Below are 25873 nucleotides of genomic sequence, written 5' to 3'. Positions count from 1 at the left end.
ATCCCCTTCTCCATAATATGGAATGTATATAGCTCTTCCTGAAATGGGAAGATCTGCTTATTTCCAGGCTTGCACCTCACAGAGAACATTAAAAAGGAACAGATGGCACGTTGGTTTAGTCTGAGTTGGAAAACGTGAAGGGACAGCATCTTACTATTTTTTTTTAAAAAAAAAATGTTGGTGTCTCAAGCATGATGAGTTTAGCTACAGTGTGTCTTCCCCCAGCAGGTAAACATGAATGGATGTGTGATGCTTGTTACTAATACAGAAAATCCCGCTATGGCCCGGTTTTTACTTTTTTATCAACACCAGCATCATACTATAGGCCCCTGTCTTGTAGCGCGTGAACAGAGGGCTCCCAGTGGAGAGTCCATGGGAATGCAAGTGGCCTGCATGATTCAGGATCAGGGCCTTAGGTTCATAAGCAGGAACTTGCTTAGTTCCTGACAAAATGATCTGCTATAGAGCCATGAGATGGGAAAATGAAACTACATCCCTGTTTCTAATATAGGTATTACAAAGTGTTCCTTGTTTGTTCTTTCTATAGTAAGATAAATTGTGTGAACTTGTTTTTGTCGGTCTTCAATAAAACAAACCCTCTAAGTACTTGCTCTACTGAATTGCGTTGGGCTTGTAATATGACCGGGGTGTAAAATCTAGTATATCTCATCGGCCTAAAATGGAGCTGAAGGGACAAAGATAAAATTGTGAAGGGAATTTACACTGGTTTTCTAGGGATGTTAATGGTTAACTGACAAGCCTTACCAGTAATGGGTGACGTTAACCAGTGTGGGCTGCTCCAGCCTCTGAGCCGAACATTATTCCCATAAACTTAATGTTTAACTGGTTAATTAATTAAATGGGATTTTTACATCTTTAGCGTGCACACAGTTTGGTCTTGAGGGGAAATGAGGGTCACTCTGAGTAAAAATTGCAAGTATGTTTTAGATTTACTATCTTTCACACCACTGAGTATTTTTTTTTCTGGAATTATGATCACTTATGTTGCACTTATGCATCATTTAATATTTTCAAAATAAATTATTCAAAAAAACCATAAATACCAAACCTGCAAAATTCATTATTCTGACCCATTTGGAGAGCCTATTGCTATATTTAAAACTCTCCTGTGCTTCTGTGAGTGTGGTGTGTTTCATTAAAATAGTGAAGTTCTGTGCAAATTACATTGGCTGACAGGATGGCTTTTGCAGGGCTTGTCTAGTAGTAAACTTTTTGATACAGCTTATTGTCCCATAGATAAGCACTCAAAATGCTTAAAGAGTGCATGGTAAATTTTAAAATACTCTAAGATGAACCTGACAACAAAGTGATAAAATTAAGAAGCAACTGGCCTGCCCGATTATGGAATTAGAAAAATGATTTCTTAAATTGGACTTCAGGTATTCGCTGTGGAGAGAGCAGATGCTGTGTGTGCAAATATGCACATACACTTAGTTTACTATGATTTTATCTACACACAGTACTTTAAAATGGAAAAGTGTTAATATCCTGCTCCCATGCAGCAGATCAGTGTAGTCCCACATGTATTGTAGGGCTATCACCAGGAAATCAAGGTGCTATTTATCATGTCCTATGCAACCATGATAAAGTAACTGGGAATTGAATAGGGCTGACGTGAGAAGGGTCCTGTAAATGTCAAATCCGATACTTCATTGATTTTTTTTTTTTATTGGACAGACTTATAAATATCCTTAAGAATTCCAGACTTTGAATCTGTAAAGATTGGTGGTTTCCTCATACATAAAAATAACTAAGAATTAATGAGAACTAGGACAAAGGCATGGTAAATACAATACTGGGAAGAGACAGAGAGGTAGCCGTGTTAGTCTGATCTTGGTAAAACACAAAAAGTTAGTCTTTAAAGTGATACATGACTGCAAGATAGTTTATTAGGTGATGAGCTTTCATGGGGTAGAAGTGGGTCTGCTTTTTTTGTTGAGAACTAAAATAGACAGACCCTTTAAGATACAGACAGATCTGTGTAAAGGACAAATGCAGTCTCCTCTTATTTCATGTATTTCTGTGTTGTGATTAAATGTGATACACACATACCCCACACATTTATGTGTGCACGCACGCCCATGCAAAATGCTTATTGGAAGATAAGAATAAACTTCAATGAATATCAAAATATCCTATTGTTTCTGCATTAATACTTACATAACATGCTGTTTGCTTTTGAACTTTTCAGCATTCACATACCCTAGCAGTAGGTACTATAGGTAAGAGGGATTCTATTCAGAAAAACAGATGAAATTTAGTTGAGCCTTTGTGAAGGATAGGAAGGAAGGAAAACGACTGTTTTCCCATCTGTACAATGGGGGTAAATTTTGATTTTATACTTAGCTATAATAGTTTTTAAAAAAATACTAAGCAGAAACTACAGTGCTAGATCTTTTCCAAGTGCTGTACAAAAATGAACTTAATAAAACCACAAAACATATCACAAGAGCAAATATTTAAGATTTCATCAATAATTAACTTTATAGAATTTAAAAGTAGCTATTCTTTTACAAAACAATTTCACCACCCAATTATAAAGAGAGAATGCAGAACTGGAATTCATTTGCATATTTGGAACTGTTACCCTGGGCTTGAATAAAGACATTAAACCGTAATTGCACTATAAAGCCTATTTCCCGTCTTGGACATCCACATTTTCACACCAGAAGCAACGAATGGGACGCATCCAGCCCATTTAATTAGCTTCAGCATCACAGGTCCTAGAGTTGACAATAAATGCTTTTTGTTGTTATATATACACTTTGGATTCTGTTCTTTCCACTCCAACTCATATGATGAGGTGAATGTCACCCATGAAAGCTCATGATACTATATATTCTTTGCTTAGTCTCTAAGATGCCACAGGACCACTCATTTTTAAAGTTACAGACTAACACGATTTCCCCTCTGAGACTTTATAGAAATGTGCTGCTTCAGTCAATGCACTGCTCTTCCCTTTATTAATCACTATCATTAACACAGATGATGAGATATATTCGTAGCATTCTGGGAGCATCCCTAATTGAACTGATTGTATCACTGTTGTTTTTTAAAAAAAATAAAAAGCTGCTCTGCCCAGATTTGAGTTGGAGCCAAGGATACGGGACAAGAACTATTTGCATATAGTCTCGAAAGCATAGCTGTCTGACTTGGCGACAAAGCAGGAAGATGTACTCTAGTTTATGCTTTGCTCTGCTATGCTTTTTTCCCACCTGACAGCTGCTTCCTGCTGAAAACATTTAAATGGGTGTGGCATGGGGGAGGTGTTAAAGGAAAGCGGATATGGGGGGAGATGGACATTGCTGTGAACACATCATTCTTTTTTAGGACATTGCCAGGGCTCGACAAATTATACAATCTACTCGCCTGTGGTGAGTAGATTGTAACCCAGGAGAGCCGGGTTCGGGCGATCTGCACATGTGCAGAACCGGACAGCGCGGCTGGCGAGCGGGGCTCGCTGTGGTTCGGCGAGCACTGGTCATTGCAATATGGAAATTGAAATTTTGATTGCAGTCTTTTTGTTGTCCTGCATCTCATTGTACTTAGATTAGATCCAGGCCAGAAATTAAATCCTGTGGAGTTCATGGATGCTTTTTTTTTGGTTGCTTTTTCTGTTTGCTTTAAGTTTGAAACAGAAGGTTGCTGAATTTTCATAATTCATCGAGGAAAACCTGCAGTTGAGATGTTAAATGGAAGTCCCTTTCAATTGCATGTGCTCCTGGGAGGTGGGAGGCTATAGAAAGTTGGATTTATTGTAGCATGAAGAGGATATGAAATACAAGAAGTCAGTAGGAATCTGTTTTCCTTGTAGCAGTGATAGCATGAAGTCTGCATTGGACACAGTGTTCTTACTGTAACTCAAGAGAAACCTCACAGCCTCAGAAACCAGAAAAGGTGTCAGAGAAATGCATAATGGTATTTCTCAGGAACCCTACATGTTTGATAAGCTCTCTATACAGGAATAACTTTTCTCTGAAATGCAGCCACATCTGGAATAAAACAAGGCAGTTCAGAATAGCACCACACATGTTTAGGGTCGGAAGTGACATTATTTCCTGTCCTACAGAGTGGTGAATGTGCTTGTGAAATTGCAAAGGGGACTTTTCAAGTAGTATTGCTGAAATGGTGCTTTAGCTGCATTTGGCAGGAGCTAAACCCTGTCGCATGTCCTTTGGCCAGGATGTCAGTTTTGTTTCCTTCATGAGATGACACTTCCAATGTCACATATGGAGCACCCTGGGTTTTACAGAAAAATCCGTCCGGTGCTGGCCACCCTCACTTGTGCTTTGATTACATCGTATGCTGTTTCAAAAGCTGTTCTGTCAGCTTGTGGTCTCAGCTGAACAGGACGGGGGAGGTGTTGAGAGTAGATTGCAAGATTGTTTTTCTTAAAATAAATATAAAAAAATCTATGTAGTATAATTGCTACCTGTGATTGGGCTGCCATTGGCTTCCTTTCCCTCCTCTCTTCAGAGTCAGATTTCTACAAGAACCTGAGATATGTCTCTGGTGAAAATAACATCCCAATAAGGCCGTAGTTCTCAAACTTTTGGCTGCGGACCACAAGGCAGTCACCCATGATGACAAAGGGCACAGGGTCTGACTGGGAGGCTGGGTGCAGGACCAGGCTGAGGGTCTGGGCACGAGAGGTACAGGGGGTGTTTACCTGGCTCCATTCACTCCACCACTTGCAGGCACTGTCCTCTGCTGCTCCCATTGGCCATGATTCTGGCCAATGGGGACAGCAGAGAAAGCCTCCGGGTGAGCGGTTTCTTGCATTGCTGTTCCCCCAAGCTGGGTGTATGACCACTAGTGATCAGCAGACCATGCTTTGAGAACCACTGAAATAAGGACATACAAAAATGGTATTTTGGGAGTAGTTTCTGCAGGGTAATGGAGAGCACTTAAGGGGGTGGGGGCTTGTTCTTGTTTATTCCTAATGCACAGTCATTCAAACCTATACATGTTGTCATCTGTGAACCTGTCTTCCATCCTGAAACTGGGTAATGCTCGTAGTCAGAGGTAAATACTGCAGAGGCCAATAATGGGACAGTGGATGGGGGGGCTTTGACTTAATACAGAGAATTTCGTGAGCCTGGCTGTTGGGCCTTGCTGAAATGCTCAAACTCCGCTGCTGTATTTGAGGTCATGAAGGAATTTTTTCTCCAGAGTGGCAGAGATTCGGGATGTTAAAATTAGATAAATCAACTTATCAAATAGTCAATGGAATTTCCATTGATGATTCGATTAGTCGATAAAGGTGCTTCCACTTTGAGATGTAGCAAGAGCCACCCAGCTGTTGGTACATTTCAAAGCAGACACGCTGCATGGGGGCCAGCAGGGGACTCCGTGTGGCATTTCAGTCATAGAAATGCACAAGAGCTCTTGTACATTTCAAAGCGGAAGTGCCCGCATGGAGTCTAGGGTCAGCCGGGGACTCGCTACTGGCCCCGGGCTCCATGCAGCGTTTCAGTCTTTGAAATGAAATCTTCATACATTTCTAAGGTGGAACACTGCTGCTGTGTCCCTGCCCCCTCCCACGGAGCTGGAACTGGGGGGAACCAGCTTTTAAGCCAGCTCCCCGCAGCACCCCCTACTCTTTCACCTGCCCCCTCTCCCTGCTGCCTTTTTCTGACAAAGGCAGCAGGGCAGGGGGAAGCGACTAGTGTTGACTGTCCGATAAACTTTTGCTATCAATTAGTTGCTTACATCCCTAACAGAGACCCTCCGCAGCGTGGGGCAAAGGTCACTTGTGGTTTTAAAGTAGTATAGTTGGTGAATTGTCTAACTCAAAAATCTCTAAATCTTGATTTCAGGACTTCAGTAACTCAGACAAATATTTTCCTTCTATTATGGGAGCATGTGTGGCTTGCTGCATGGGGAAGGTCAGACTTGATCATGAAGGGTCCCTTTTGGCTTTAGTCTGTGACTTCATGGGCAGACCCCTAGGATCCAGAAGGGCAATCTCGTACCTCATTATCAAATGGTTATTTGTTTTAATGGGCTCTTGACTGACAGCAGGAAGCAAGCCAGTGACCTATGACGGGTTCTGCAACAAAAGGTTTCCGTAATCACTGCACAAGCTAGCCAAGGAATGCTTTGGCATCTTGTTCTTCGACATCTCAGGGTGTGGTGTGCTGACTTCACAGACGGACTGAATCTTCACTTGGATCCTAAATTTCTCATGACTTTAAACTGTCCCCCCCCCCCCCCCCCCCCCCGCAAGGTCTGCTGATGCCTCATGGGAGATGTTTCTTAAAATCCATTAGTTACAGAGGCGTTTTATGCTGATGGTTTTCGGGAGTTTCTCATTTCCTTGGACCATAGTGTTTTTTGTGGTTGGTTTGTTTTTGTTTGTGGTAACTGGAGATACTGTCATGCAAACAGTTTTTGTCCATTAGAAGGTCACGAACTTGTACTGCTGATTTAATGATCTAATGTGTTGGTAATATAATTAGCTGATACGAAGAATGCTGATACCAAACACTTAAGAGCCTGGTGTTAAGTGAGGAAGAAGCAGAAGACCAGATAGGAACACAGCTCCTGTTGTTGTGCAAATAACCATTCCTTTTGCCTATCCATATTGATATTTAATATCCCTAGCTAAATAATAAATAGGATAGAGGAAAAAATGCATTATAAAGCAGAATTGTGTATCAAGGATGTTTATCAACTTTGCCGTGATAGTATTAAACAATCTGTACCTCCCTACAAATGGCATCCTTTTACGTTGTTTGTCAATAAGTAGAGATACAGCCAAGAAATATTATAATGCAATTCCATCAAGGGGGTTCATAAACCGTAAGACAGTAACTGGAAGTGCTTTGTCATCAGAACAAAGGCAATGTTTCCTTACATACTTTCGGTTTATATGATGGAATTCAAATGTTGCAGTTTGTTTGAGGAGGAGTTCCATATACCAAAAAGTTTGTATGCATTTCTTACGTTCTCCCTTACTGGGAGGAATAGAATTGTCATGTCAGCTGTGGTGAGAATGGATGGTTCAGTGGATTGGTAGTGGGGGGGGGGCGAAACGTATCCCAAACATATCACAATTAATCTTTGGGTCTCAGATGCTTTCATTGCAGGTCCTAGCGGACATGCAAACCACCCCCACATTGATTACTCCCTTGGTTCTCTCAGCCTAGAGCTGGTCCCTCCCTGAGGGGAATGGTATCTTCCCAGGCCTGTTATGAGCACATGTTGACTTACCGCTGTCCTTTATGTATTTGGTCCGTGGAAAAACAGTGGGGCTGCCAATCTGGTATCTCTTTGCAGAACAAAATGTGCAGTTGTTTTTTTAAGATGTGACGGGAGGGGAAAGCAAACTAGTAATCCCAGTGGAAAATTTGGAATTCACTTTCTTTTTTCCAAATATATAGCTTAGTTCCTTACTGCAAGCTGAAATGTAAAAAGCCTCTGTCCCAGCCTCACATAAAAATCAAAGCAATAAACTGAACATGGGACAAAGGAAAACTCCTGCATTTGGTGTTTACTGTTGGGAGTTGATTACAATGGTCTTGAAATGTGTGAGCCCCATCAAGTCTCCTTTGACTTCTGTCAGAGGCGAGAGAGCTCAGCACCTTTCAGTATCAAACGGATGCTCACAGCCCAACACCCTGGAGCATGAAATGCAGTATCATGTGGCTGTTGTGCATGAGAGATGCAAGGATAAAGCCCTAACCTGGTTGTCTGTCAAAACTTGAGTGAAATAGTCTGGAGCTGAATAGACGGACTCCTTTTAACCAAAATGATTAGAATGCAAGAAGCGGCCTGTGCTTGGAGTAGGTTTGAACAGGTTCTGGGAGGAAATGGCCAGTCAGCATTAAGCTTTGGTACAAGTTCTTCTGAAGGTTTGGAAATGCTTGTAGGACTTGAATTTTTAATTTATTTTGCCCTTTACTTCCATGCTTTCTGCTTTCTTTTAGGGCCAAAATGTATCCACCCAAACCAAAGCCAGAAATGCTGCACATTTCCCAAAAGATTTGGTTTTCATGAAATTCCTGTTCCAGTTGCGTGCACTAGGAAGGTTCAGAGCAGCAACCTGATTTCTGGGCTCTAATTAAAATTCAAATGCCAATCGTCTTTGTAGCTGACTTGTCTCTAGAAACTAACAGTCAGCAGATCCACAATTTGGTGCTTCCAGGCTCCTCAGTGGTGGTATTTTCCCTTGATAGCATATGTATATCTTGGTCATTATCCTTCTCTCCCTTTAAATATGTTAAGAGCATGCTCATTGTTATGACCTACATAGGAGCACTTCACAACTAAGACACTATGTATACTTCAAGGAGCCTAGGCTAAATTGAGAGTACAAATCATGAGTGAACAACAATGGATAGAAATGAGGTAAGATGACGGCAGGAGTTGGAAGAATTGATGATTACAGGTTGAACCTCTCTGGTCCGGTATGCTCGGACTCCATGGGTGCTCCCAGGTTTCAAGCACTCATGGGGGTGGAAAAACTGGTGCAGTAGAACCATAGTTGTTGCCAGGCCAAAGAAGTGGGCCAGTGGTTGGGAGTGGAGCCCAGGGCTAGATTGCAGCAGCTGGGGCACAGAGCTTAGCAGCCAGTGGTTGGGGCTGTTAGGTTTGCCCCCTGTGGCCAGGTGCCAAATAGCCAGGGATTGGCAGCTGGCAGCAGAGTGGCCAGCAAATGCCCTAGTTTGGGACTGGTCTGGTCCCAAGTATTCTGGACCAGGGAGATCCGACCAGTACATGATACTGCCTTCATTTCATCTCACGTTCTATTGGTTCCATTTTTAACCTGTTGGTGGTTTAGAAAAGTTTTGTATAATAAAGTTGTGCTCACCACTCTAATATTTGAACAAAAGATTACAAATGCCTAACCTCTTCCAATTGTTAACTCCACACTGATCTTCAGTACAGCTCTTTGTTTACTTGCAGCATGTTAGAGATGAATAATATACCGTCCTTCAGAACAAGGGACGATACAGTTGAATAAATCTCTTCTGAAGATCTGGGGAAACCTACCCAGCTCACATAAAACAGAGAATGGTCTGTGATATTTCTGCTCGAGAGAAGCAGAGCAAATCTGAACTCAACTGTCACCTTGGTTGGGTTTTTTCCCTTTCCCTATTGTGTGTCCAGAATAGAGGCAGATGCAGTATCTGATGAGTAAAGTGGGGTGAGAGAGGTTAAGTGAGAGAAATAAGCACAGTAGCAGCCTTTTAGTTGGTTAAAACAGATTGTTCATTCAGTTGTTAGTGACGCATGATGAAAGTGCATTTCTGCCCCCCTCTGTCTCTGGAGAGCAGGGAGTAAGAGGGCCGCTTAGATGTCTAGAAATGCCAAGCATTGAGTCGCACGTCAGCCCGTATCTAGACTGGGGCAAGAGAAATGAGATGGCACGTGGGCTAGGAATAGGCTGTAGATCTGTAATTTCATTTTACTCTTCTCTCTCTGGAGCTCTCACACTATGGTTCACAGCTGTGTGCAGAGTCCAGCAGCTGGAAGATGGCCATCTGAAAAATGAACACCCCATTGATGGTCTTGGTTTTTTTTCCTCTCTTTCACCACTACAGAAAATGAAGGAGTACCTGGAAGGCAGGAACCTGATCACCAAGCTTCAGGCCAAGCATGATCTTCTACAGAAGACTCTGGGAGAAAGTGAGTCTGGGACCTGCTTGTCGCTCCATTAGACAGTTGTCTGTAGTTATTGAATTAGGCAGCTGACTGAGCGTGACTTTCCTAGATTACCAATGCTAAGTGGACAGACTCATGTTTTATGAATTTATTTTTCCAGCTTGCTTGGTGCAGCACTAAATGGGTGCTTGAGTAATGTGAAAGGCAAATGCATAATGAGGCGCGAATGTGCCTCTTCTGTTGATTTAAATGAAGCATGTACCCACTCCTGTCGCTTCCCCTTCTTAATCTGAATGGAGGTAAACCTTTTGATTTACTGTTTACTGCTGATTTTAGAAGCATTGCCTCATGAGGATGGTAGAGGAGCTCCTTTTCACCCCTGTAGGCTCAATCCAAACCAGACTAATGCACTAGAACCTGCCCCGTGTTCGTAGAAATACAAACGCATTTCAGAGAAGATCAAATGTGCATCTACTTGGCAGAAGGAAGCAGTCAAGATTGAACGTACTCACCACTGAATAACAGGTCTCTGCCTCCCCAAGCAGTGTATCCATGTCTCCATGCAAGCCTCCCCAGCCAGGGTTTGCTTGGATGGTTTGGGAGTCTGAATATCTGCTCTGCAATGGCTTGATTTCATAGACTCTTACATATACATGATAGCAGGGCCTGCTTCTCTGGGCTAGGTATCTGAATTTAATCCCACAAGCGCAACTTCTCTTCTGGATGAGTGTTTAAACAGTGTGCAGGTTGTAAAGTTGGTTTGTTTTCAGAGTTCAAAAAAAAAAAAGTTGTCTTGCTCTAAAAAGAACTTCATGTTAATCAGACCAAAACTGTAGGGAGTGAGGAAAGGATATTGAAAGTCCCTTGTCCTCCTCTTCAGCTGTCCTATGAAGTGGGCAAGGAGAATCAGAAATGCAGTTTCTTGAGTGCCCTTTTTCCTTAGCCTATAAACATCTCCACATGACACCCAACTTGCCTCTGTGACGAATCACATTCTTGGTTTGTAGCTGACCTCTGCATACCATGACCTCTTGGCTCTTAACCTGCCCGCCCCTTGAACTGATCTCAAGCTGAGGCACAAGGCAGGAGTAAGAGAAATGTTCCATGTGTTGGTTGCGCCTCTCTAGCTTTAGAGGCCCCTGCTGTTTGTGGTTGCTTTGCAATGCTTGAGCAACTTGGGAGCTGAGCTTAAGAAGGGATCTGGTGCATGTCCGACAGAGTAAGCAAGAGCTACTTAAAAACAAGCCAACAAAAAACTCTGCTGTTATCTGTGGCATTGGAGGAAACAAGAGGTGCATTATGGCTCTAGTCCAAAGCAAGGAAATCAATGGGAGAAACAGAGATGAGTGCTCAACACCCAGTCCCATAACTTATGCTAAACCTTTTCCCACATTGCATCAGCCTCACTCCAGGAAGGCCTTTTGCCCGCTGAAGTACAGCATGCAGCTGCATCTCCCCAGATGCTGGGGAATGCCTATTTCTATTGTGCTTTTTTTCCCCTTTAGCTTACGTCTGATCACTTCTCTTGCAAATGATCCTAATCTAAAGATAAATTCTGGTAATAAAAATACCAGCAGGTCTTCCTTTTAACAAGTAATTATGTCCATGCCTGTCTACATTTCTCATTGTAATGTAAGAGCCCTTTGATGTTGCCTCAGCTGTGTAATTTACAGGTATGAATGTTCTGTGACAGCAGTGGGACAGATGGTTAAGAACTCTGGTTCTGGATAACATTTTTATACAGTGTGCACTATTTTGGTTAAATGTGCTTTTACACCGAGAGGGGAAAACGACCGCTCACAATGTGTTTTGTTGGATCACAGCATTCAACAGTTGGCCCTTTTCCTTCTGTCTCATCTATCAGTGAGGCATTAAGCTTTGGTGGGGAAAGGAGAGCCAAATCATTAGCTGGTGTAAATAGGCATAGCGGTGATGTTGATTTGTACCACCTGAGGATCTGAGCTGCAGTGCTTGAGTGATCAAAGGTATATGCCAAATATTGTAGCTCCTTGTTTCCTTCCTGTGCTATTTTAACTGCTGTTTCATCAGCAGCCATGGTAGCGTGATGCCCTCCTTGCAAACAGAATGAAAGTTAATGGAACGATTTTGCAAATATGATTGTGGAATATATCATTAAAGTGCTGCCTCTTGAAATAGCTAACTGCTTGTACATCGAGCCTGTGGGCTAACAAATCAGAAAATGTTTTCAATCTTTCTAAGTGGTTTCATAAAGTATAATCTGCGCCCCCACCCCCACCCCTCGGTCCCTTGGGAAGGAGGAGGGAGAGGTTGACAAGCCTAGTTTTTTTGGCAGTGGAAGTCAACAATTAGACTGCACGGGGAACCAATTTTGAGAAACAATGCTTTCCAAATAAAGAGTCCGCAGGCTGCCGAAGCTGTTTTCTGCATTTACTGGTCAGGCTTGGGGTGGGGGAGACTTTACCAATGGGAATGGGCTCTCCTGATCTTAATAGTGGCAGTCATTGGGGGAAGCAGCCACATGATCACTCCTTATTGTTCTCCCAGTCCCCCTCCCCATTTCCAAATAGGGGTTGCATGTCTTGTCAAAAGCATTTTCCTGTTTCTGTTCCCTGGTGCAAGCCTTGATTTTTTTTTTGTGTGTGTGTGTTTCCCCCTAACAGGTCAAAGGACTGACTGCTCTCTTGCCAGGTAGGTGTGGCTACAAGAAACATTGTTTAAAAGAAAGCCTCTTCCAAAAAGCCATCTGACAAAAGGAGTTAGTTGCCAATTTAAGACCTGTATAGATTGGAAAAATGAGATTTTTTTTAGACTTCCTGTTAACCAACACATCTTGAAGCACCACTGCCTTTGTCTGCTCAAGGTGCTAAATGGTGTTTAACAGAGTTCTCTAACAACACATTGGTAAACACACCCCGTTTTTCTAACTTAGGTGGTATGATTTGACTCTTCAGGATTTATCCACAGGGGAAGGGAGCCGCGGGGGGGTGGGGAGAAGCCAAACAGCATCTTAAAGTGTTCTGAATGCTTAACAGAAGGTTGGGGGGAGAGGAGCAGAGAATGGTCAGAGGCATTTTCTTTCTCCTTGCCCTGCTGACCTCATCTGGTCCAAGATGAAATTGGGTTGCCGCATATAAGGCCACAAAGAATAAATATTTTGCTGTAACTGAGACGAAGTATCAATCACGGTACTGTAGAAGTCACCAAATAATATGTGAAACTCAGCTTCTCCTGATAGCGGGTGGGAGGAAATTATTCTGATGGGGCTTTCTGTGAAATGTAACACATCTGTGGCCTGGTCTACACTGGGAGTTTAGTTCAAATTTAGCTGCAGTCGGTCGATTTTGGTGCTCCTGCTTTTCACGAGGAGTTTAGCTAAATTTGACCTTGCATGGTCAACTTACGATAGTGCTGTGACAGTCGAAGCTCATGGCCTGCGGGAGGTGCCCTACAGTGACCAGGACTTGGAACTCTGCTGCTCTCCAGGGGAACAGGAAAAGCCATGGGAAAATTTGAATTTCATTTCCTGCGTGGCGAGCAGAGCTCAGAGCGGGCAGCACACTTTGCCGTGAGTTCCTAGGGTCGCATGTAGCATGCTGGAGATCTTGGCCCTCACTGCTGCATGGGGAGAAGAATCTGTTCTTGCAGAACTATGAACCAGCAAAAGGAACACGGATATCTACACCACGATTGCAAAGGGCATGGAGGGGAGAGGCTACACCGGGGACACTCAGCAGTGCCATGTGAAAATAAAGGAGCTGAAGCAGTCCTACCAGAGCAGACGGAGACAAATGAACTGTCTGGATCATTGCTGCAAACATGCTGCTTCGCTGACCAGCTGCACATGATCCTTGGGCGGAAGGGGGTGGACCTGACCAGCTTCCCTCGCCAGTCCATGGATTCCTCCAAAGACACTCCTTGAGTGCTAGCATGGAGGACAGGGTGGACAATGAGGAGAACGTTTAGCAGGCGAGTGGGGCAGTCGATGTCACTGCCAGCCAGGATCTTTTAATAACTTTGGAGCCAGTCCCCTCCTCCTAGGGTGTCTCGCAGCCAGCCACTATTCCCAGGGAGTGTGTATTTTTTACCGTGCTCGAAGTGGATTAAGGCAATTGGGCGTGATCTATGGCAGCCACTGTGCTTACACAATTGCAGGGGGTCCCTGGAACAGCTTGTTAACTGTCTGGAGATGGAGTGGGAATCCTCCCTGCATGTCTCCGTAGAAGCTCTCCTAGAGGAACTCTGCAGTCACTCTCACAAGGTTTCTGGGGAGGCCTGCCATAGTCTGGCATTATGGCAGCATAAGTCCAGGTTTCTGGCCACAATCAGTCAGCATCTGTGCAATTCAAAAGAGGCTGATCTCTCGCAGGCAACCTGGATGGAGCATGGGCAGCTATTAGCTGGTGCCTCTGCAGTAAACCTCTTGTTCGCTTGTCCCCAAGGAAGCGTGGCTTGAGCCCCTGCCCTGCTGCCATGCATGGACCTCCTCCGCTCTCCTACCCGCGTGGTCCTGCGGGGAGGGAAAGTTGGGCTCTTCCACCAAGTGGTGGGGTGATGAGCACACGGGGGCCGTGTGAGTCCCTGTCCTGCCACCGCGCCTGGACCCCCCTCACCCCGCAGGCTCGAGCTCCATGCCTGCCACCAAACCGAGTCCAGCTTCTCCCCTAAGAACTCTGTAATACCGGCTGCATAGTGGCTGCTTAGAAGCATAACTGTGGCCCTGTACAAAATGCATCCCTATTGTCTTGAGACGGCCCTTCCTTTTTGTGAACAGATTAGGTTTTACACTCTACAGTGAAGTCTGGCCTTCGTTTTCTGTTACAGTGGGAACAGCAGTGAGCATGCTGTGCGCTTCCCCCTGCTCTGCCAGCTGTCCGGCTGGCAGAAATCTGCAGGCGAGAATGGTGTAAGGATGACATGTGCAATGAGCAAATGCAATCTGCCAACTTGGACAGGGAGTGCTAAAGTGAATGGAGGACTGTGCTGCTGCTGGAGATGGGTTCCATAGCTTCCTTTCCCATGGGCCCTAAAATACGGTGGGAAAGTCCAAGGACAGCCTTGCACTCAAGCCCCAGGAAATGCATCCCAAAGCAAAAGGCTGTCCTTGCAAATGTGACATCACAGGCCCCCCGTTCCTGCCCTGGACTCCTTTTCTGTTCCTGCTGTGTCCCCCTAATAAACTCATCATTTCTGAATTCTTTTTATTGCTGTGTTGGGGGGAGGGGAGACGGTTACAGGTAAGCATGGGAAATACAGGGGCACCGCGTTGAGAGCAACATGCATGACCCTCAACTCTGGCCATTCATAAAACTGTGGTTCCAAGTAGGGATGTAAAATCTCATTTAGTTAGTTAACTGGTTAAACATTAAGCTTAACTGGTTAATTGACTAAACAGGGTGGGCAGGCTAGACTGGTCCCCATGCTATGGTCAGGGGCTGGAGTGTTCCTGCCTGCAGCACGCTGGTGATAGACCCACCACGGTAGTGGGCTGTTCCAGCCTGGCTGAATGCCCCTGAACTATGGTGGGCTCCATGGGGCAGGAGCAGCCCCCTATCCATGGTGGTCAGGGGGCTCCTCCAGTCCCCACTGGTTAACGGTAAAGGATGAGGCTTACCGCTTAACCATTCATGTCCCTACTTCAAAGCCTTGCTGTGCTCTCCTTGCCCTGGTGTCTGGCTGCTCATAGTTACTGGCTAGGCGCTCTGCCTCAACCTCTCTCCTTGCCATAGAACTTCCCCCTTACTCTTACAAATACTATGGAGCACACAGCACACTGCCACTGAAATGGGAATGCTGCATTTGCTGAGGTCTAAGCTAGTCGGTAGACTGTGGAGCTTTCTTTTGAACATGCTCTTTGGCACTTATATCACCATTATGCACTTGCTCAGCCTGTAGTTGAACTTCTCCTCATGGCAGTCCAGGCTGCCCATGTACGGCTTCATGAGCCACAGGATCAAGGAGTAGGCTGGCTCACCAAGGATCACTATTGGCATTCAGTGCCTGCAGTGGCCATTTTCTGGTACTGGGGGCGGGAGGGATTTCCAGCTTACAGCACTCTGAAGAGGCAGAAGTTCCTAAAGATGTGCATGTCGTGCACCTTTCCCGACCATCCCATGTTGAGGTGGGTGAAAAAGCCCTTGATGTTGGTGAAACAGCTTCACCGTTGCCTGCAGCAGCATTGAAAAATCCCCCTTGCAGTTTACGTACTCCTTGGCAAGGTGGTTGGGGTCTAAGGTCGGCACGTGCGTTCCCTCTATCGCCCAACCATAGATAGGGAAACGCAGTGCGGCACAGCCTTCCACTATGTCTTCCATGTTTTTCAGAGTCACTACCCTTTCTAGCAGAAGGATATGGATCACAGCTACTTGGATCACAGCAGCCCTCACTGTAGATTTCCCCACTCCAAATTGATTTCCAGCTGACAAGTAGCTATCTGGCATTTCAGGCTTCCACTGGGATATTGCCACTCATTTCTCCACTGGCAGAGCTGGTCTTATTCTGGTATTCTTGTGCTTCAGGATGGGGAAAAGCATCTTACAAACTTGCATGAAAGTGGCCTTACACGTGCAAAACTTTTGCAGCCATTGCTGATTGTCCCATACCTGCAGCGCTACGTGGTCCCACCAGTCTGTGCTTGGCACCAGAATCGACATACCGCTATGTCCAGAGGATTGAATGCGGCCGACATTTGTCAGTTGCTCAATGCAAGTGTTTCACAAAAATGTGTTCATGGCTTCCTGAGATTCTTCCTCATTCCAGCAGACCCTGGATGCACTCTGGACATACTACAGCATAAGGCGCACCATGGTTAATATGATTCCCATACTGCTTTGACACTCAATTGGATCCATGATGGGTTCCACGCTTTCCTTTTTATGGTGTCTGTATGGGTAACCAAGGGAAAAAGGGGCATGAACAGATTGTTTGCTGTTGCTTTCAAGCAGGAGGGGAGGGATGAGATGAGTGCATTATGGGACACTGACAACTGCTGCACAGTTTTGGTCCCCTCGGACACTGGGAGCATAACCCAGAATGCAAAGGAGCGGCAGGAACTGTGGCATAGCTACCAACAGTGCATCACTCACAAAGTCAATAGTAGCTATCCTATTGGGATGCACTGTTTCTAACTGCGTCAAATTCTTGCACACTGTGGGGACAAGCACCTTCTATTTTAAAAACATCGAGGGCTGAAAAATCGACTATGCTAAATTCGAACTTATCTCGTAGTGTAGACAATGGCCTAAGAGTGTGTTTTTCAGGGCTTTGTAGGCCAAAGTGATTGTGGAGCTCACTGGCTTCTTAACAAATTGGGATTGATTATTCCTGGTCTGAAATGATTACTCCATTTCCTATTCCTCCCAAGAAAGCTGAGCTGAAAGGTCCTCATTAGCATCTGACATCTGTAATAATAAAATATCATTCATTTTGAAATAACTTAAAGAATCATTTTCACAAATCTAAAATGTACCTCACTGCCATAATGGCTCATGGAATCTGCTTTCTCACTTCTCTACAGCTCAGTCTTGTTTTTAAAAAAGTCATAATTTCTGTAAAACGAACACTGCAGTTGTGATTCTTAAACATAATAAAATGGACATGCTTAGAATTCTGCAGTCAGCTATCTTGGCAGACAAGCTGAGCTGAATTCTCCAGTAGGCTTTGGCTATCCCTATCTCCCCTGATTCAGTTTTACAGAAAACGAAGGCATTCGGAACCCCAGAAATAAGGTAAAAGGAAAGGCCTTTAACAGAGCAGGCTCAGACCTCCTTTAGATCAGGCACTGATAGCCACCTGTATAAACAGTAATTATGAAATCATTTGTAATCATGGTCTTGTTGTTTGGAAATAGTTTAATTTGGCTGTCAATTTTTTATTTTTATTACAGGTTGTTATAATGAATAATGCTTATATTAACAGCACAGAGGGAAACCAGTTTGCTTTTTTCTTCCTCTTTTCCTGTGGCTTTAAATCATCCAGTTAAATGGACTTAGTTTCGAAATTATAACCAATTTGAGTTAGAGTAAAAGGGGCTTATAGAGTGGCTTTCCATATGGTTGGAAGGAAGAGGTTAAGTATAGTTTTGTGTAAAGGCAGTTGGCTCCCCTGTTGGAGTTTCAGGATGATAGTAGTTTTATATTAAATCACTTAGTCTTTCCAAAGATCCTCTGAACTGACACAGTGCAGATCATTGAAATTGTTTTCCATATCTGGCTCCTTTTGCCACCAACAATGAGAACATTTTTTTAAACTATCCTATTCAAGCATGTGCTTTGGTCCCTTTGACATTTGCCTGTGTTCTTTCCTCTCCATCTTCCACCGATGCTCCGTTCTGGGCTTCTGATCAGTGGCAGACGCAGCTCTACGATAAGGAAGCAGGTAATAAAGAACTTCACTGAAGCATGAAACTCTGCCTGTGAGGGATGAGGGATTATTTTTGTCTGCCTCTTGTATAGAAATTTTTTTATATGCTCTTTTCAAGAGTTTGGGAATCCAGAAACTCAAATGGTGAAAACCTGGATTTTCTATAGACTTTTTTCGGAAACTTTTTTTTGAGGGGGGGGGAGGGAGGTGGATGTAACAAATTTGATTTTTATGCAGGTGCAGGTTGGTATTTTGAAAAAGATGTTGTGTTCAGAACTCTATACAAATGGGATGCCGTCTTGTACTACGAGGCTATAACTTCTGGACAAGCATTGGTTGAGCTACTCAAAGCCATCTGTCAGTTTTTTGACGTGCATCTTTTATTAAAATGTATGGCACCTTTGGAAATCAGGACTGATCTTTTTGTTTTGTACAGTGTTGAGTGGATTATCCATACTAAATCAATAATGAGTAATGTTATTGGAAGGACTTTAAATTCAGGCATTCCCAACTACTGAACAATTTTGGTTAAAGGCCAATGCTGAATGATCTCAATAACTTCCAATTATTATAGTACGTATGTAGAGACTTCCATCCGAGGGCCTCAGCTTTTGCCAAATGTTAATGAGTTGTGTATCACAGTGTGATGTAGGACAGTATTATCCCCATTTTACAGATCGGGAAACAGTCACAGGCTAAGTGTTTTTTTTCCCCTATGCCACATGGAGTCTGGAAGAGCTCAGAGTAGAACCCAAGTCCCCTGACTCTCAGTTGCTTCCTGAGCCATGTTGCCAGCTTCCCATTCACGTGGCATCATTATCGTCTGTCCCATAGCAGTCTTCCTGAAGAACGATAGAACATGAGAGAGAATCTTGCTGAAGATTCTTCAGTCTGTTAACTTGCTACAGAATAAGATTGTGTATGTATCCTACTTCAGTTGATTTCTGCCTATGACAGGTGTGTGTGCTTGTATTGCTGTCTTCTGCTAGTGGAAATATCAGACTTGTATGTCTGATATTACCCCCTAGTTAGTAGCTACAACCTACATAAACAAGAAGTATGACTGTTATACTGATGGTCATAGTTCATGGTTTCCTGCTGACATAGTATTTGTACTGCTATTTAGTCTCTTTCACTCCCCTTTCTATTAAATAGGGTTGTAACTGCATGCTTGATGTACCTTTTGTAATAAAAGCGACTCCAAGGAGGTCTAAGGATGCTTTCTCTTCTGTCCACAGTGGGTGACTTATTGCTTTTTTTTAAAACATTGACATTTTAATAATAGAGGAACTAGATCATGTTATCTTGGGATAGGGAGGAACTGGAAAATAAGCCTTTCACATCCAGTAAATACAAGATTTGTCTCAAAACTTCATTTCCTCTGTTCTTTCTTTGGGCCCTGTTTCATTCTTGAGCTATAGCTTACAAAATCTCTCTGCTGACAACTTTCATGAACCAGAAAGTAGGCTGCAGTTGCTATTGTTAAAAGACATTACATAGCACCATGCATCTCTTGTTAGTGTGTTCGTAGTTTGAAGTAGGGATGTTAAATATCGCTTAATTGAATAGTCGATTAACCTCATGAATTTAGGTTAGTTGATTATAGTCCCTGGGGGTGGGGCTGGCCCCACTCCTGGGGGAGCCCCCTTCCACTCTGCACTGCTGGCAGCAGCACAGGGTGGCAGTAGCCCCTGCCCAGGGAATGGGTGGGTCTGAGCTTCCAGACCCAGCGTGAGCAGAACTGAGCTGGGCGGCCTGCCTGCCTGACTCCTAATACCCCACTGCAGCTCTGCATTTAAAGTGTAAGTCCGGGACCTGGTGGAAGTGGGACTGAGCTGAGCTGCTGGCCAGCCTGCTAAAAAATTTACGGGGGGCGGGGGCGGAGAGGGCAGGACATGGAGAATGTGTAGCCTATAGCATTAACCTATAAGCTTTTGCTTACCGGTTAATCGACTATACTATTACATCCCTAGTTTGAAGGAAAGGCAGACTGTATAGATGACATATTTCTTTGCTATTTAAGAAATTACAGGCAAAATGTGTTCCTTGCTATGTTTTGAGCAGTTATTTATTTATTTATTTTAAAGCTGATTTTTTGAAAAACACTTTCGGTGTTGCATATCCCAATTTTTGCTTTATCAGAATTTAGTTTGTAGTCTGTCGTGCTGAAATTAGATGAAAGTAGGGTTGCCAGGTGTCCGGTGTTCACCCGGACATTCCAGTATTTTTGGCTCCTGTCCAGTTTAAAAAAAAAAAAAAATTCAGAGAATACTGGACACCTAAAATGTCCAGTATTTTCTGAATTTTTCCCTGGCCAGGAGATGAAAATGCCGGGCATCTGGCAACCCTACAAACACTCAGCACCCGTGCCCCCAACTCACAACACTCACAGTCCTCATGCTTACCTGGTTCCCCGACGCTGCCGGCACAAAATGGGTGCCGGCCAAAAAACTCAGGGGAAGCAATGCTTTCTCCTGGGTGTTACTGCTTAACCACTCTTATCCCTGCACTCACTTTTAAAGGGGACATGCTGTTTTATTTTTATTTTTATTTTTTGGCTTAAGTCCTTGAAGTCCTTTTATTTATTTCCCCTCCTCCCCCAACAACTTTGGTCTCCCTCCCTTTTTTTCCCCTTCAACATAATTTTTTCCTTTTTGGATGGGGGGTGGGGGGAGAGGAGGTGTTCAGTTTTTTCGTGGGGGGTGTTCGGTATTTTGGGGGAGGGGAGCTGTTTGGTGTATTTTTTTTTTTCAACCATCTGGCAACCCTAGATGAAAGTTATAGTATCTGTTATTTTTGGATGCTGGAGAGCAGGAAACTGTTGGTGGAAAGATCTGCAGTGAGAGAGCCATATAAATTGAATGAAACTCTGAATCTTTGCTCCAATTGCACACGTAGAGAATTTGCATTTCCTGTTGTTTGTAGGCTCTTATGTGCAGCGCTGAGTGTTTTGAACACCCTGAATTCATTAGTTGTGTAGATAGTAGTGTGTAAACAAAGCAACAAACAGACTCTTTCAACAGAAAGGGAATTAGTTGTGTGTCTGATGATCGATAGCCATTTGTAGCAGTGTTTGAGGGTTCACAAGGTATTCTGTACTTGATTGAAGCTGACATAATAAAGCCTGTAACTTGAAAAATCTAAACAAAGCTAATCTGCTTGGAAAAATGAATGTGTCTCAGCGTCCGATAATCCACACAAGTGATTTTGTGTGTGGCTGTAATAGTTCTTGGGAGTGTGACCTAACAATTGAAAATGCACCTTGTTGTGAGATGGTAATCTGTGAGGGCAGAGACTTGAGTGCTTCTTTATAAAGTTCACTTGGTGCCTCTCTGAAATGAGCTGTGTAAGACCTTTTGTGGTGTTCGGATGGTGATGGTTAAATTCTTTGTCATTAGCTAAAGCTACAGGTTTCCATAGTGTTTCGAAGCACTGTTGGATTGCCCAGTGTGTCCTTTTATGCAGCTTGTGGAAAGCTAGAGCAATCCAGATAGGGAGGAAGAAACATTGCTAATCGCAAAATTAGATTGGCTGCCCCCCCCCTCCCCCCCCAAAAGATCTGCTCTGGGAATTACTTAGGGGAATTTTATGGCCTGGCTTATGCAGGAGGTCAGACTAGATGATTACAAGGGTCCCTTCTGGCCTTGGAATCTACAAATTAAAGGTGTTATACAGCCCACTAAAAGGAAAATCATTAAACATTTTTTTAATTGAACTAATCCACTTAACTTCTGTGCCTTAGTTTACTCTTCTCTAAAATGGGAGTGATTACACCTTACCTCCCACAGGTACTGCTGAACTCGAATTGTTGGCAAAGTATTTTGCAATCCTCTGAAGAAAGGGGCTACAGTAATGCAATGACCTGTTTGCCTGTTGCACAACTTCATCACTGAAGGAAGGAGCATTAGCCCCATGGCCTAGCAATTCCAAAGGGCCCGGGGCTCCTGTCTGCCAACACTGCTACTGCAGCAGAGGCCTGGGTCAGAGTCATGGGCCCTTAAATTGCTGCCAGAGCCCCACGCGTTCCATGCGACTCTCAGAGCTGAGGGAGGGGAGCGTCACTTTTTGGGCTGTGGAGGGGACTGGTTGCCCCCGCTTCCTCCCCTTTCACGCTAGGCCCCCCCATCTTGCCCAAGGGTGTGCGGAAGCTGTCGACGTCCCTACTAAAAAAACGTTGTTTACTGTGTTGTGGCCCAGAGAACACCCTGAACTCCAAGCTGTCATTGTGAGCGGGTGCTTTTGCTCTTCTCAGTGCTTAGCCCCAAGCTCAGTGAGCATGTGTTGGGTAAAATGTTTCTTCAGTAAAATAAAAGGAACTTGTTCTGCCAAACAAAGATTTGTCACATTTGGGATAAGTGGAAATCATGGACATTGGAGCCATGACTTTGGAGAGACCTCAGCCAGAGATCCCCAGCTTTCTTTATCATGCCCCCCCACAAGATGAGCGGACAGCATAGTAGCTTTTCCCTCCTGTTCCTTCCCTGGTATCTTATGCACCAGTTGAGCACCAGCGTTATGCAGACTTAAGTCGTTGCAGCGTAGCAACTGGCCGCCTCACAGTGAACTCAGTGAAGCTGGCCGACCCCAAGGAGCTTGTATACCATTGGTGCTGAAGCATCGCTGCTTCCAGAGGCATTGCATGAAGCCGTCCCTAGAGACGTTAATGCGCTCCAATAACATCTGCACTGAGTCCAGATGAAAATGGTCGATCCTTGGTTTTGACTTGATGCTTTTTCATTGCACTTTGATACGTTTATTCCTGGTTTGGGGTGACCGTTCCCATCTCTGCAGAAGGCAGTTTTGTCTCTAGGATAATTCACAGACCAAATAGTACTTCCTTGATATACTTCAGGCCCTGTGGACAGGTGTGGTCCCAGCCCCTGGCAGAAGGTGTATTGCTCCATTAAGTTTGCTTGTGGATTTCAGAGTTGCGTTGTTTTTATTTCTCAGTCACCTCTGTGCTTGATTCTGTCTCCCTTGGTTGCTCAGGACTCCAGCCAAGCCATTCCCCTTGTGGTGGAGAGCTGCATACGATTCATTAGCAGACATGGTAAGTGTTCAGATGACAGTCTTCATTTTTTTTAAATGCCCCATATCAGATTAAGGCAGGCGCAGGTCTCTTCTTAAGCACATTTAAACTCCTAGTGAAGAACCAGTATGGTAAGCTTTCGATTGCACCCCGCAACTCTAGGGAAGTTCGCACCCAAATTTCATAACTTGAATTGATCCATCTCTAATTTAAATAAATCACAAGGGTACTTCAGTGTGGGGCTGTCTCCTGCGGATGTTGAGAGGTGCCTGGTACAAAGCGCTTGTATTGAAATTCCAGAGTCGGTGCTACTAAGAACTGTCCTGTCAGAAGAGGTCAGTGGTGTTGCACTATTGTGTATCTTAAGCATAGGAAGAGAGAGTGGCTACTGCAGGTCCTTGAGATGGAAAATGCCGTGCATTAAACAGTGCCTCCTTCATGTGCCCTTCCTTCCCATTGTGGGGTTTCTTTGCTACAGAAGAAGTGTTGAATTTTTATTGGGTTTCATTCCAAATAGCGTCTTGACTTCAGTCTGGCATGACCTGGGAGGATGATCACTTCATCTGGGGCAATGTTACAGGCACAGGAACAGCTTGATTTCTTGTCAGGTCATCACCCCTTCTCCCCATCTCTGTCTTGCCTAGCTGCAGGTTTCCCTTCTCTAGAGTTGTAACTGGCCCACAGTATTCATGTGGCCCTTAGGGAAGCCAAGGTGCAGATTTATTTGCTTTAATGAAAGATAAATCTATCTTTTTTTAGATAAGTGCCATGCATTTTATTCTAAGGGGGGTGTGTGTGGGTGGGTGGGTGTGTGGGTGGGTGGGTGTGTGTAGGTGTGTGTTTTTAATTAAACAGTATTTAATAATAGCACGAAGACAGACTGCTAGTCAGTAAGCTTTCATAGGGATGGGGTTTGTTTTCATCTAACTAATACACAGAGCCAGATAGATCCAGTTGTACTTTACCTTTGTCACAATCACTATTGCACTTTGGAAACTATTATATAATTTCTATCTAGCTTTTCCCTCTTGGAGAACTACATAAAATATATGCAAAGGATAGAACAATTTGGTATTAGAAAAGTATGCGCTTCGCATACAAATCCATGTCAAGGGAGAATGATAAAGAATTGATGGCTTGACCCGTTAAAGTTTTGTTCTATAATATGGTCATTGCAGCTTACATCTAAATTAATGCTTTTAAATAAAGTTTTCCCTATAGATAGTGGATTGATTCCATTTTCATTCTCACTTTGCTGCATTTGGGTATATATTTTCATTGTGCAATAGAATATGTGTGTTGGTGACACAAGTAGTAATTAAGAGCCACATAACACAAGGAAGTCATTGCTTGGTGATTAAAATAGTACCGTAAATAATAAGACGACGAGCCGGCCACAAACTCCTTGCTCCCATTCAGAGACTTTAATAGAAACAACCATTTCCTTATCCTGGAATTATTTTATACGTTAGAATGTTTTAAACATTTGCTGCTCATATTTCTTGTTCCAACAGAGAGGTTTTACAGTAATAGATTGGAATCTGACTACTTGCTTCCATCAGTTTTAATGATTTAAACTACTTAACCATTCTACTGAAATATCCTGAAAGTTTCCCTAGAGCCTCAAATATCAAGTCACATTAGTGCTTGGGAAGTTATTTTCTGTAATTCAAATGAATAAGTTGTTCTTCACTTCTTATCCTATTTTCTAATGTTGCTGTTAAACAATAAAAAATTACTGTGTTCTACCCCAGGAGTGGATGCATAAATGAAGTGATTCAGTATATAGGTTGTATCTAAGTTTATTTACAGAGTACTTACTCCAAGATCTAAAATATTGGCAACATATTAAGGCACTATTTATTTTTCTACTGTTCATGGCTGAGAAATGAATAGTTTTCAGTGTTTTTTCTGATGTGGAAGAGGAATTATGTACACTTTTATTCCTTATTGTACTCTTAGGTTTTTGCAGAAGCAAAATTTCCAAAGGGTACAAAAGAACTTGGCCTGTCCTTCTTATTGGCACAGTTGTAATGTTGTAGATGAATGGGACCCTACCCTGACTGTGCCTAGCCTGCGCAGAATATGATTTTTTTTATTTTAAAATTTCAACAGATGATATCAAATGTTTATTTTTACACTTTTCTAAGTGTAAAATGATTTTAAATTTTCAGTTGCATAAAATTATGGGCTTTAAGCATTTAAAAAAATGACCAGAATTTTCACAGCTGTGTAAAATTATGGCAGGATCAGATGATTTAATGACAGTACACATTGAAATTTAGAAATTCAAAGCATTTATAAACGGTGTGAAGTCAACTGTAAACATCACATGCCAAAATATTTAAAGTAGATATTCTTAAATCTAAGTTCTCAAGCAGCGTTTTTCTTCTTTTGCCTATTGGTAAATTTCAATTATTATCATTGGAAATAGTTTTAATGGTTTGTGTGTGTATAGTGAGATAAATTTACTGACACCAATAAGAATCTAAGCTTTCCAGATCTCCTATACAATATCACTTTGCCAGTTGAAGAACTGAGTTGTAAGCTTTGACTGCCATTGTGGGATTCTCTTATTGTCTTACAGGGCTACAGCATGAAGGCATATTCAGAGTGTCTGGATCACAAGTGGAGGTTAACGATATAAAAAATGCATTTGAGAGAGGTGAGAAGGATGTGTTGTGTGTGTCACAATCACCACATGTATTAGCATTGCCATTCTAAAATACTTCCAGTGTTTTGGACACAACTGATGGTGTCTTATGTAGGTTTTTTTAACCGTTCCACGTTTTGTAAATGACTCCAGACATAGAATTTTTCCAGTGCTCGCAACCCTTGAACATAGAAAGCCATTTGATATGTTAAGCTTTGTGT

The 25873-nt window shown here is 43.3% G+C and overlaps 1 protein-coding gene across 6 annotated transcripts in view; it reads left to right on the top strand.

Annotated features, from left to right (window-relative positions):
* SRGAP2 (SLIT-ROBO Rho GTPase activating protein 2) overlaps positions 1-25873 on the top strand; it is a 212361-nt gene that overhangs the window by 153714 nt on the left and 32774 nt on the right. For all 6 annotated transcript variants that reach the window (XM_075910141.1, XM_075910137.1, XM_075910140.1 and 3 more), the window contains 5 exons: positions 9570-9654; positions 12273-12300; positions 17955-17985; positions 22960-23020; positions 25587-25664. In XM_075910141.1, the coding sequence (XP_075766256.1) occupies positions 9570-9654; positions 12273-12300; positions 17955-17985; positions 22960-23020; positions 25587-25664 (283 nt within the window). The remainder of the gene's footprint in view (positions 1-9569; positions 9655-12272; positions 12301-17954; positions 17986-22959; positions 23021-25586; positions 25665-25873) is intronic.

Source organism: Pelodiscus sinensis, chromosome 27, assembly GCF_049634645.1.
Source record: "Pelodiscus sinensis isolate JC-2024 chromosome 27, ASM4963464v1, whole genome shotgun sequence".
NCBI lineage: Eukaryota > Metazoa > Chordata > Testudines > Trionychidae > Pelodiscus > Pelodiscus sinensis.
The sequence above is the reverse complement of the archived record's forward strand: the minus strand, read 5'-3'. Positions and strand labels throughout refer to the sequence as shown.